The sequence below is a fragment of the Penicillium longicatenatum genome (genome assembly GCF_028827895.1).
Source record: "Penicillium longicatenatum strain IBT 33135 chromosome Unknown contig_1_segment0_segment0, whole genome shotgun sequence".
Classification (NCBI taxonomy): Eukaryota; Fungi; Ascomycota; class Eurotiomycetes; order Eurotiales; family Aspergillaceae; genus Penicillium; species Penicillium longicatenatum.
This window is the reverse complement of record NW_026643119.1, coordinates 3,024,854-3,036,980: the sequence shown is the minus strand read 5'-3', so window position 1 is coordinate 3,036,980 and position 12,127 is coordinate 3,024,854. Positions and strand designations below refer to the sequence as shown.

General features: G+C 48.4%; 9 protein-coding genes across 9 annotated transcripts; 2 read left to right on the top strand and 7 right to left on the bottom strand.

Annotated features, from left to right (window-relative positions):
- Positions 1–566: 566 nt before the first annotated feature.
- Positions 567–1,895, bottom strand: N7484_001893 (uncharacterized protein; the record flags this gene model as incomplete). The annotated part of the gene is made up of 1 exon (XM_057112313.1): positions 567–1,895. One exon carries the CDS (start codon positions 1,893–1,895, stop codon positions 567–569), a length of 1,329 nt encoding a protein of 442 aa, XP_056977050.1.
- A 501-nt stretch (positions 1,896–2,396) lies between these two features.
- N7484_001892 (uncharacterized protein) lies at positions 2,397–2,768 on the top strand (the record flags this gene model as incomplete). Its single annotated transcript, XM_057112312.1, has 1 exon — positions 2,397–2,768. The coding sequence occupies one exon, from the start codon at positions 2,397–2,399 to the stop codon at positions 2,766–2,768; it is 372 nt and encodes a 123-aa protein (XP_056977049.1).
- Positions 2,769–2,973: 205 nt separating this feature from the next.
- N7484_001891 (uncharacterized protein) lies at positions 2,974–3,871 on the bottom strand (the record flags this gene model as incomplete). Its single annotated transcript, XM_057112311.1, has 3 exons — positions 2,974–3,300; positions 3,370–3,752; positions 3,811–3,871. 3 exons carry the CDS (start codon positions 3,869–3,871, stop codon positions 2,974–2,976), a joined length of 771 nt encoding a protein of 256 aa, XP_056977048.1.
- A 682-nt stretch (positions 3,872–4,553) lies between these two features.
- On the bottom strand, positions 4,554–5,610 carry N7484_001890 (Single-stranded nucleic acid binding R3H; the record flags this gene model as incomplete). The annotated part of the gene is made up of 2 exons (XM_057112310.1): positions 4,554–5,476; positions 5,535–5,610. 2 exons carry the CDS (start codon positions 5,608–5,610, stop codon positions 4,554–4,556), a joined length of 999 nt encoding a protein of 332 aa, XP_056977047.1.
- Positions 5,611–6,514: 904 nt separating this feature from the next.
- N7484_001889 (uncharacterized protein) lies at positions 6,515–6,892 on the bottom strand (the record flags this gene model as incomplete). Its single annotated transcript, XM_057112309.1, has 1 exon — positions 6,515–6,892. One exon carries the CDS (start codon positions 6,890–6,892, stop codon positions 6,515–6,517), a length of 378 nt encoding a protein of 125 aa, XP_056977046.1.
- A 102-nt stretch (positions 6,893–6,994) lies between these two features.
- Positions 6,995–7,934, bottom strand: N7484_001888 (Zinc finger NF-X1-type; the record flags this gene model as incomplete). The annotated part of the gene is made up of 2 exons (XM_057112308.1): positions 6,995–7,113; positions 7,145–7,934. The coding sequence occupies 2 exons, from the start codon at positions 7,932–7,934 to the stop codon at positions 6,995–6,997; spliced, it is 909 nt and encodes a 302-aa protein (XP_056977045.1).
- A 552-nt stretch (positions 7,935–8,486) lies between these two features.
- On the bottom strand, positions 8,487–9,635 carry N7484_001887 (uncharacterized protein; the record flags this gene model as incomplete). Its single annotated transcript, XM_057112307.1, has 1 exon — positions 8,487–9,635. The coding sequence occupies one exon, from the start codon at positions 9,633–9,635 to the stop codon at positions 8,487–8,489; it is 1,149 nt and encodes a 382-aa protein (XP_056977044.1).
- Positions 9,636–10,193: 558 nt separating this feature from the next.
- N7484_001886 (uncharacterized protein) lies at positions 10,194–10,517 on the top strand (the record flags this gene model as incomplete). Its single annotated transcript, XM_057112306.1, has 1 exon — positions 10,194–10,517. The coding sequence occupies one exon, from the start codon at positions 10,194–10,196 to the stop codon at positions 10,515–10,517; it is 324 nt and encodes a 107-aa protein (XP_056977043.1).
- A 714-nt stretch (positions 10,518–11,231) lies between these two features.
- Positions 11,232–12,076, bottom strand: N7484_001885 (Disease resistance protein; the record flags this gene model as incomplete). The annotated part of the gene is made up of 2 exons (XM_057112305.1): positions 11,232–11,712; positions 11,784–12,076. 2 exons carry the CDS (start codon positions 12,074–12,076, stop codon positions 11,232–11,234), a joined length of 774 nt encoding a protein of 257 aa, XP_056977042.1.
- Between the last annotated feature and the right edge of the window lie 51 nt (positions 12,077–12,127).

Here is a 12,127-nt window from a genome sequence, read left to right as displayed (position 1 = left end):
CTCTTTCCCAACATGACAGGTCAGCCGAGCGGTCCCTTAGCCTGTCTCGTGGGTCCTTGTACTTACCCGTGTGGCTTTACGCGCGTCATGTCGGATGGACCCACCCACCCTGTTCATTACATAGTTCATTAGCCAACTTTTTATCGAGGAAAGCACCGCTGTTCCGTTTCCCACATGCTTTGCATGTGTCGAGCGATCTTCGGGATTACTTTATTTGTTAATGGTACTGATTTCTTGTTATTAATAGCTGTTGTCGAATCTGTTTTCTTTCGGTGGATCAAGCTTGTTTTTATTTTCGGTCTTGCTAATTTGTACATCAAATGGGGATACACATGACTTTCAAAAATTTCTACATCTACTGTATCCAAAGAGGCGTTATCTTCTCGGAAGGGCGCTCCTAAGCTATTGAGACAAATGAGACCGATGCAACACATGTCTTCTATAACGAAGATTTACTACCAACAGAGCCGTAAGTTATAGCAGATATCCAAGGCTCATAATGATACCTTACAGCAGCTTCTCTGATGGGTGGCACTTCCCCAAGTGTCTGAATTATCACTGCAAAGCTAAGTTTCAGTCATCAAAGGTGAGGTTATGGGTGCCTGGGGCTGTCGCAAGTCATCACTCGGCGCTTTCACTGTAACTGCTTGCTTGCCTCTATCTTTCACGACCTCCCCTGCACATGCGAGGGTTAACTCCCACTCAAGAAAATGTTCATGCTTGATATTGTACGTTGTGAATGTTGGATATATCTCCACCGCTCTAGAGCTCATTGGCGTCTTCACCCCTAGCGCGATGCCTAGATCAATAGGTGGAGATGTACTATCTCGGGGCACAACGATAATTTCCGTACTCGGGATTGCGATGGTTTGGCCCGATTTTTGTTGACCATGCATGCAAGGATACACTGCCAGAATGAGCGAGGATGTGTCCTGCAATTCAGGGATCTTCGATGTCGACGTCGACCTCAATCGCTTCGACGTGTAGTGCGTTGTCGATAACAGCGTCAAGGTGAACTGCTCGAGTACAATGTCTGGAATTTTGTTGTGTAAGACTTCGCTGGTTTCTTTCAAAATCGTGTTCACTCCCAACCGCAGAGGAATAGTATTGGGGTTACCAATCTGCAGCACAGTGGCAAAGTCCAACTGGAGAGAGAACGAGTATACTGGAACTTTAGAGGAACCAAGCATCTTCTCCATTTTTTGACCGACGGAGAGTTTAGAGTCCTTGCCAATCATCAAGCGTTGCGAAACGAATCTTTCTCTGTATTCAGAACGATGCTTGGTCTCGAAGTCGGTAATTGGAGTTGGCGACGAGATCAGCTGCACACAGAGTGGTTGAGTGGCTTTGAACTCTTTATAGTCTTTCTTTCCAATAAGTGGAAATCTGTTCTTGCAGTTGCTAACTAGTGTCGCTTCCAGGTAATAGTCGACACATGCTTCGATAACTCTACCCAGAGACGGGGCTCGTATGTAAAAGGTCGGAGGTAGCTCTTGTGACGGTGCATCACCGAGAGCCAAATAACTCCTTTCATCCACGTTATTTCTCTTCATAAAGGAAAGATCCGGATGCGTAGGAATTGTAATCGAAAATGGCCACTTCGTACATTCAGGATTATTGGGTGGTACTTCGATAGGATCCAGCTGGATCTTGGGAAGTCCACCCAAGCCCCCGAAAAGGTAAAAACAACTGGTATACTTTCGATGAGTCATGCCACTAGAAAAGTTCATTGTGACCTCAGCTTTTGCATGGAAACAGATGGAAACAGATATATTCGTGCTCAGAGGAGGCTTTTGGAGCACATGGCCATGGATTGTCTCGCCAGGTATGAAAGTAGTCCCGTTGTCTAGAACTATCTTAAGCTCCGGGCTGCGTTTCAAGGTGGTTCGAGGCATACTGGGTTGATATTGCTATATAGCTGAGAGCGGGAGAAATCGAATCTCATGAAACCAGGAAATCAAGGAAACTTTCGAAGAGGAGGCTGAAGCTCAAATGTTGGGGGCTACTCCGCATATCATTTCCCCACGGGGTTGGTTGATTATTGAATCTCTCATCGTAGCTCTGGGAACCACGCTATTGTGACAATGCAACAGAGCTTCAATTTTTTCCAAACAAAATATATAAACATTTCATTTCGATGGTTTGATAGCTCTTGCTTAACTTTGAACGAACGCCTGTAAGAGTTTGAATGCTTATCTGACAGTCCCACCCCATATGGTCTCCATAACTTACAGTCAATGATTTATAATCATCCAGATCACATTGCTGACGTAATGATATTTGAGCCCACCAACGGTTATAAGAGCAGACAGGGCAGTGCTTCTCACTGAGCAGGAGGTGGCGAAAGCTGAGCAAAGGCAAAGAGTTTCGGAGAAGACTAGTGACCCAAAGCAAAAATGGCTTTCATGCAAAAAGAATTCACCACCCCACCTCCCCTACCAAAACCTGGCACACCCCACTCGTCAACCCCATGGAAACCTGTTGGCCCTGGGATCTGGGAATTACTTCTAAATGGGGACACGGAACATAAATCTGTGCTACAATGGTGGGAACCGAATACCGCCACAACAAACGAGCCCATTACGCACACTTTTATTGAAGAGGTGTGTTTCCTGCAAGGTGGACTCGAGGATCTTTCGCGGGATCAGTCATGGGGTGTTGGTGCATATGCCTATCGTTCACCGGGCATGCTACATGGACCATACCGGGCATCTAATGAGGGGTGTTTGATGTTTGTGAAAGTCATCCCTGCCGAGTCTTCTGGTTAGGCTATGACTCAAGATTTGAAATGGAGAGTTTTGTACGTTGTTAGAACATAGAAGTAGAAGATGGGAATACGGTTTACACTGGATATCTAGGCATCGAACAGTCAATTGAGATATACATTTTAGATTTGAAATAATATACATGCAAGGAAGAAAAACAATGAATCCGAAAAAAGAAGGAGAGACCAAGACCTAGTATACGACCCAGCTAGACATCTTCCCACTCATCATCTTCCGAGCCCGAATCAAATTCACCTCTGTTGCCGCTCAAAGCTTGTTTGACAAATTCAGTCAACGTCTTGACAAAGTCCACAGACCGAGGAATATAATGTGAGCCGGAAAACTGATAAAATGAGGCATTGGCACAAGAACCAGCCAACCGTTTAGTCCTCGCAGGATCAATCATCGGATCCAAATTACCGGCAACATGAAGAATAGGAGTCTGGATTTTAGGGGAGTAGATAGAGTCATAAACCTCATTTTCCAATTTGAAACCACTAAAACATACCGCAAATTGGAAAGGCGGATGGGTTGTCTGTTCAGGGTACAAGTATTAGAAAGTGTAGGATCTGGCAAAATGAAGAGTCTTTCTGCATTCACGCACCTCAAAAGGAGTCCCAAAGTGAGATTCTCTAGTCTCCAATATAGATGCCAGAGCAGCAGCTAAGGTAGCTCCGGTTGAGAAGCCCATTATACCAACGAAGGGACCGTATTCTTCAAGGATTGCCAAAAGTTGTTGAATTGATTCTTGGTATCCAGACATTTGTTCTATCTCCGCCTCACCGTACCCCCAGGCCCAAGATATGTTGTTTTCAACGTTTGGGTGGTCAGGTTCGGCGGGGAACATGCCTGTTGGGTAGTAGAAGTTGACCGTGTGTACTTTAAGGTGTGATGCGTTGTTTTCTAAGGACTCTCGGATAGCTGGGATTAGAGGCGCTTGGAGGAACTGGGTCTTGCAGGATATAAATTGCCCCGATTGGCCGTGCCCTGGATGAAGATGAATTATTATACTGATCAGCTGAAAGTTTGGAGCGCTTTATTTTACCATGAAGGACAAGAACGTTGGCATGCAACTGCTCTGAGTATAATTTTGGACTTGAAGGCATGCTGATTGGAAAGGAAACCCTGATAGTTGTATTTGATATATTGGCAATAAAACTTAGTGCATTGCGTAACGGAATTGTCGCTCAATAAGTAGCCTTGAACCATTTCAATCTAACCCACAACGACCTCTCAATTATCTACTTTGTCTTGTCGGTTTACCCAATATTTACACTTTCAGTTGGAGTCAAGGTAACACATACGCCTCGCATGTGACACCGAATAATGTTGGGACCATATAGTCAACGATGGCGAACAGTGACAAGAATTATCAACCTCAAAGCAATGACCACCTGGGGAGCTAATTGGTCTTTGAGATGAGGCGAGTAGTTAATTGATTTCGATGTGTAGATTAGTCAGCATACGTGTCCCTGTGCAACTACATGATTCCATATTGCATAAAGATCCTCATGCAGCGAACTGGAAAAGGAAGAACTATGACATAAACAATATCTCAGTCAATCTGAAATTACTGATGATATCGGCTATATCAAGAATGTTTATGCGAAATGATTCCTTCTATGGCTGAATAAAAAAGTACATAAAACGAAATAATGATGAAAGTCCCACATTTGGGATGGATGCCCCCGAGGTCCTCAATGCTACCCGGGTATCATATGCATAAACAACAAATTTCTGTTTTCCTCATAGTCATGAGTCATAATCCAAGGAATTGTCCTGGAAGATTCAATCCAGGTCATCAGTAGCAGCGATTTCTTTAGTCTCATCCTGCCGCTCAACATCCTGTGTACCGGACACAGGATCTAAAGGCGTCTGATTTTCATCCAGTGTGACCTTTTCTTGTTCGCGCTCAACCTGTTCCTCTTTTTCCTCTGCTTCCTCCCAGCTATCCACGACCTCCTCGGCTGGTTCTTTGCGCATTGATTTGCCAGCGCCGATACCCGATCGAAGGACCAAGCGCTCCTTCTTAGACGGTGGATCTTGAACTCCTTCGCCAGAAAGAGCAGAAAACATTGTTCGGCTGCCAAATGGATTTTGAACAGGTGTGGTACTCCTAGTACTACTAGCACTGCCCTTAGTCCGGGATGCAACTTGTGCCCATCCATCGCCAGACACGCTTGATTGTGCCTTCGCGGCATCACGCGAGGCCTTGGCCTCCAGAGCGGCAATTCGCTGAGCTTCACGCTCCTTGGTGCGCTCGCGTTCGCGGAGCTTCACACATTCGCGCACACTCAGTCCACCGATGCCTATCGAAGAGCCGGTACCCATGCCGAAGATTGGTGCGGTCCAGGTTAGAGGCTTCAGAACAAAGACGTGGCGATGGGGCTCTGGGTCGTGGCTTTCGGTCACAAAACCCCAGTCTGTCGCGAGGGAATGGGTAAATGAACGAAGGGTTGACTTGGCAGGTTGGAAGCGGGTGGAGCGATTGGTTGAGTCGAGTGCCAAGGAATGCAATGTTGATTCATAAGTTTGGAGAGTTGAAAGTGATACGGATGATGCAAGTTTAATATACTGATCAAGCGTTTCGGTCGAATACGGCAGGTTTGTGGAGGTAATGGTCTGCACTGTGGTCGTTTGATTGATGTCGACGCCGAGAGCAGATGCCAAGGAGCGATTGCGCTCAAGGCGGCCACATTCATCGTCACAGGCTAATGGGGTAAGTACGGGTAGACGCTCTGGCTGCTGTAGCTGGCCCTTGGAAGTGACCGCCTTGGCAGCGTTGCACCGTCTTTGCTGGCGCAAACGTCCACAGCCACAAGTGACCGTGATCGTGGATGCGCATGGTGTCTTTTCCGGACAAGGATATGGCGCGTGGCAAGGATCAGTGCATGGATGACTGCACAATGTCTTGCTTTTACCACAGCTTTGCTGACAAGGCTTGTTTGCATCTTCACAATCTCCCGCTCGGTGACAATCCTTTTTGCAAAAATGCGAACCACATTTTAGGGGCTGCCCGCAGACCTGGCCACAGCGGGCATCACTGAGCCAACAGGGCACATTTTTCATCACCCGCTTGCCACATAAGCATGCTTTCTCAGTTAAGAAAGGACACTTTGGACATGCCTCCTCGTCCACGTGGCAGTTGTGCGTTGTCTGAGGATGGCCACATGCCTTGGGGCGATTGCACTGAGAAGAGCACGGAGGGGGCTGCGTTCCACAGGGCTGTGGTGGATACAGAATGGATCTTCCGCAATTGCACGAAATCTCCTCAAACACCGCTTCGCGACAGGTGTTACAAGCACCTTTGTGGCAGAGTTCCGGGCATGTGTGCTTTCCGCATTTCAGCATTCGACCACATATGCGGGTGCAAATGTGCTCGGCTTCGATATCTTCATCTGACGGGCGAAGATGGGCCTTGAGCTTACGGCGTAGAGCCTGACGCTCAATAGCCGTTTGTTCCCCAGGACAGCATCGCTCCGTACATGTATGCCGACCACAGTGCAAAGTGGCCTTACACGTACGGAAACATTGAGGATTCTGAATATTACCCTGGTGACAGACACTCATGGAAGTATTGCGGCCACATCGACAACTGACTGGTACACGGCGGAGACAGTATCCACAGGGACCTGTGTGACAAATTTGGTCGCATGAATGGCCACATGGTAGCATTTTCCCGCAGGACTCCAAGCAATGGGGAATCTGATCCTCGCAGGAGCTACGAGGAGTGTATCCAGGGATCTCGCTTAACTTGGTTTTGCCACATGGACATCGGATAACAATGTCGGGCGATCTAGGGCAATGTGCAGGAAGCAAGTCTTGAGGGTGGCAGGTCTTCTGGCATGAGTGTAGGCCACAGTCAAAGGCCCGATTGCATACATCATTACAGCTGAAAAGCCCTGTCCATTCTTCCTCGGTTCCATCAGCATTGACAGTTTGGCTTTCCATTTCATCTTCTTTGGAACTGCAGAGCATTTCGGTTTGGACTTTCCCGCAATAGCAACGGGCGTCGATCTTGACTTCACAGGCACCACACAGGCCCTCGTGACACGGGAGAGGGCAGAAATGTTCGCCGCAGGGAAGAAGGTCGCCGCAGATCTCTCCACAGCTCCATCCCTGTTCATAATTGGTGTCCTGGCACCGTTTCGTGGTAGAGTTTCGACCACAGAAGCAGTCCTGGATTGGTCCCATTGCAGTACAAGGAGTACATGGACCAGCGTGACATGTCATATCACACGGATGAGGGCAGCCCTTGCGAGGGCGAGAGCATGTCTGACCACAAGAGTGGGGAGGTAAACCAGGAAGTGGCCTAGGATCAATCTCCTTTTCACACCAACATGTGTAACTAGTAGGGAAATGCTCATGTGAAAGATTACAGCCGGGGCATCGCCAAGCCCGGGGATTGACAGAGCCTTCACCATTGCCTGGCTCTCTGTTGTTATTTTGTGCGGCTGCACCTTCATTTGTGGACCACTTCTTGATGCAGCTCAAGTGGAAAACAGTCCAACATAGCTCACAGGACCAAACTTTAGACCTTCGACCTAGTTCACTGGTGCAGATGGGGCACTCGTACAGGCTGTGGGCGATATCTTCGTGAATCCGGGTTGCGATGTCGTTGGCTACTGATTTCGTCGTAACTTTGGGTGGCTTTGGTGGCCCTTTCGGCTTGGCTTTTCCTTTGCCTTTCCCTGAAGAAGACGCAGAATCCAAATTTGAGGCAGGCATACCAGGTACAAAATCCGGAACATCAGCCCGAAGGCTATCCGCTACTGTTCCGTGCAGTTGGTCTTCAGACTCCTGGCCAGACTTTGTCAACCGAGCACCAAACCCTCTGGCCCGCATTCCCCGTGACTGAGCCTGAGGCGGTTGTCCAGACTTTTCTCCATTTTCTATTGGCGGTTTTTGCCTGCCATTGCCACGGCCTCGTCGTGGTCGAGAACCTCCTGCATCACGATTTCCTCTCCGTGGACGGGGTTGGCCGTTTAAATTCGCGGTATTTGAGCCGGCGTCGGGCTGAGCTTGTGGTGTTTGCGCTTGAGGCTGGTCATCTGCTGGTTGGACTGGTGTATTTTGTCGGCCTTCGCGGTTGGCGGGGCCCCTACCACGGCGTCGATTGCGAGAACGGGTAGAGCTCGGAGCAGCAGGAGCTGCGACGGGGTCCGACATGCTCTGCGAGACCAGGAAAGGCTGATTTTTCACTGTTGATACGCTCATACACGTCTTTAGTGACGATTTGGTCCACTGGTTGACAAGGCAGTGCTTGATTCTTGATGCGGGGAATCGAAGAGCTCTTCAAAGAAGGCTCGAAGGAGTGGTATATTGGCAGATCAGGGGACTGGAGATAATTTAATGATGATTTTTTAATGATGAAGACTAAAGACTGGAAGCAAAAAACAGCACCTTCAAAATCTCCAAGGAGCGGCGAGGTCGTATTTAAAAAGCGAAGTATCTGGAAAGCTCCGACAAAAACCTCATGCGGCAATATTAGGCGGAGCATTGGGCGGTGAATCAATGGCGTGAGTCAATCAATGTACGTTGTGAGTCATGGTGGAGACATGTAGTAAGCTGCGGTGGGAATGATTGGGTACAAGGAATTGAGGTGGGTCTACAGGGGTTCTCGGCTTTCCAGAATCCCGCGGACAGTAGATCCAGGTCTCTAGACTTTCGCTGTGTTACTCCAATTTTGCAACATGATCAAGAAGGCGGTATAATAACATCTCAAACCGCTTCATCCTCTTCTTCATTGTCACTTGGCTCCTCGTCTGCATCATATTCGACCACCATGACCTTTCGTCCCTGGTACCATGCATGCCCGATAAGCTGGGACGATTCTGGAACCGTAATGTCGAACGGAAGTCCCTCGATTGACGGTGAGTCTTCCGATTCCGAACTCAAAAGCCGACGGCGTCGGAAGTCTTTCTCCCAGTTACGCAAAGAGACATTCCGTCGCAGAGTTGGCGTTGTTAGTGGGGAGGCCTCAATCGCGTCGGCGAGCATTTTGTCGATCCATGCGATGATTTTAGCCTTATCGAGACGCCAGTCTAAGATCACAGATGAGGACAGCTGCCGTTCCGAGTCCAAGAACCAGAACTGATATCTAGTACCATCCGTGGTGATTCCGAAAGAGATAGCATGAATCTTTGGGAGTTTAGTCCGACAGTCCTGTATAGCTGCGAGATATGTCGCTATTTGGCTATCGGCCGAGGAGAGCTCGCGACTGCGTTTAGCCTCTATAGCAATCAGCGCCGAATCAATGCCATATTGAGGTTCGTCATGGCAAAGTAACCAGTCGGCACGGCCGGTGATATAGTTATTACCGCGAAGGAGATTGACGTCCACCTCCGGATAGAGCTGTAAATGTTCGAGCGACCCTTTATCAGAAAGGTGGTGGAGCCTGTCAAGGATAAGTAGCTCAACAACAACGCGCACAGAAGCCTCAGAGTTGTCGATTGTGTGATATTCCGAGACTTGGAGTCGGTGAATGACACTGTCTACATCAGGAGAGAGGGTAGCCGAAGGAGATTTATCGACATCTGGCCGATTCCACAGCTCCATCGGGTCATGTGTGATCCCTAGAATAGTGCAGGCGTCTCCGAGACTTTTGAAATCCCTGGCAGTATAGTGGACGCCGGCGATTTTCTTTGCCAAGGTGAGCTGTTGCATTAAAGGCGATAATACGGTAAGCTGCCTGACCGCATGGGATCGAATGCTGGGATCATCGCTATTCATATCAATGAGAATGTCCGAAAAGCAACTAAGTGGCTTAAGCATGTTAGGATCAATAGTAGGGGTGAGCTTTTGCCGCTTTGACTGGAGAGCCCGGTTTGGCGCTTGGTCTGATGTCGACGGCCGCATGATTGTCTGCATGGTTGACTTTCAAATCGCTGAATAGTTGGTAAGTGGTGATGGAATCGACGAAGCCAATAACAACTTTGAGTTCAAGTAATGATCAGGGAGTAAGAGCGGCCCGGGTTAGAATGCGGATAGTAGACCTAAATAGGCAGTCGGAGGGCAGAGCGGCGGAGCCATTTCTAGCAACGCTGCTGCCCAAACCGTCGCAATGTGTCGATTCGACTTGTGGATTTCATTGTTAACATATTCCCGTGTCCACAGTTACCGTTTCAGTTCGCTTTTCCCCCTAGGTGGGCCATTGACAAGCCATCATCTATCAATAGATGTCAAGGATTTTATCAAGCTTGCCAAAGGGACGCATCTAGCTCCGCCGCCCCAATCGACTCCCCAGCTGCGGCTGATACCTCAAGCTCCCAAGACACCGACGCACACTCCGTGTCCACCGGTTGACCAATCGGTTCTTTCGATCCGCATCGAAACCCCTCTCCCATGATCCACTCGGATTCAGACGAGCCCCATCGGCCAGTCTTTCCATACTTTAACAACTCATTGACAAATCAAAAAGGACAGTGTATGATCGCCAATGCTCCCCATCAATCGCAAGACGCGTGGAACGACACGAGAAGCGACGGTCGCCGTGAATGGAGCCGCCCGACGGGTGCCGCACACGTCCCCAGAGCCACAGCCTATATGACGGACAATAACGACCGTGTTTCACACCCAGATGCACAGGATGAGCAGGAGTCTAATAATCAGGAAGACGATTATTACCCCTCTGGATATGGCCTGGGAGACGCTGATGCTGAAGATCAAGATGATTATGAACCCGTTTGTAATATGGCAATCGCCGAGGATTTATATGTGTCTACATTGCACGGAGCACTTTGCATCGCATAATAAGTCACATCAGCATCTATAGGACTGTAAACAAAAAGCGGCAGCCGCGGAAGACGACGTATTTACTAACTTTACGACGTCGAGTATGCCAACAGAGGACTTGCCAGATTTACCAATCATTACTTTAGACCGAAGAAGTGCCGCGGAGCCAGGAGAAGTTTTAAAATCGTGGAAGTACGCGTTAACACTAGTAGGTGTCAATTCGCCGACAAAATAGCTGATAGCCTGTCTAGATACAGGATGCGTCATGATGATCATCGACTCCTCGTTAGCCCAGTCGTTAGGCCTGTAGCTAAATGATTCAAAGCCTATCATAGTTAATGGAATAGGATCGACGTGCATCGCCAAAAAACAGAAATCCGTTAATTTTAACATCTTGTTCCGAGGTCAAGACAATGTGGCGAAGCTAACATCAAGGCACATCTAGTCGACAACCTCAAAGCAGGATTACTAGTCGGTATGGACGTTATGGCCTGCGAGGTATTCCGCCTTGACTTCGAGCTCAAGACAGCGTGAATCACATCATGCATGGGTCTGACATTCCCAATCGCCGTACACGCGAAGTCGCATCACCTTCGATGCAATTTGCGACATCATGCAGGAGATCAGGGGCGACTGAGAACACATTAAACTGTGAGGGTCGCGGCAACCATGGTTATTTGCTTATTATTTGAACTTTCGTTGCGTGATTTTTTCTTTTTCTTACAGCATTTACTAACTTGCTTTTCGTCTGACGGAAAAATCATGATTTGATGAAAAAGGATTATCGTAAGTATAATAGACGACCAACCAGCGATAGTTCATCGGCTCGTCTAACCATAGTTTGACTGCTTTCACCGTCTCATTCAGGTCTCGGCCGTCCAAGGCACCCGAAATATATGTAATAGACGGGTGGTGGCGTATAATCCACTCAGCTGCGCGAGCAAAGCTTTGCTTCAGCGCTGTTTCATCTCTTGCATTGAGCCACATAGTCGCCGAATAATTAGACCGATTTCGTCTGATATATGCGATCGCTAGCTGCGTCTTACCAATGCCACCTAACCCATGCACCACAGCAGTACGGCGTCCAACAGTTGTGTCGAGGATCTCTTGTATCCTCTGAAGCTGATCTTCCCGTGCGACTAACCGGGTCACTTCGGATATTTCAGACAGATGGAGCGGGAGCTCGAAAGTAGTAGGCGTCGGATTTGAATTCCTAAGTAATGCATCAATGAGCTATAATCATCCATTCGTGACCTCTTCGTATTAAGACTGCGCAAAATTTACCGTTGCACCTCTTCAATGGACATGTGGAAGAATAGCTGCCGTGCATATGCGGCTGCTACCGCCGATGCGTACCCATGCCACTGGTCGCTTTTATGCGAGTCACAATAGTCGGAGATTCCTCGAACCACCATACAAGGGAAATCGGCAAGGGCACCTGCTGCCTCCATTTCGAAGCATAGCACCCCATGCTCCCGCGCTAAATTATCCCTCATCTCAGCATCCTTTATCACTAACTCCCCAGATGCTATTGTGCCTCGGTGTACCACAATAGATGAGTTACCTTCCTCGTCCATCAGTCGCTCAATACGTTGCCCTGGATCACATCTACTATCTTCACAGGGTAT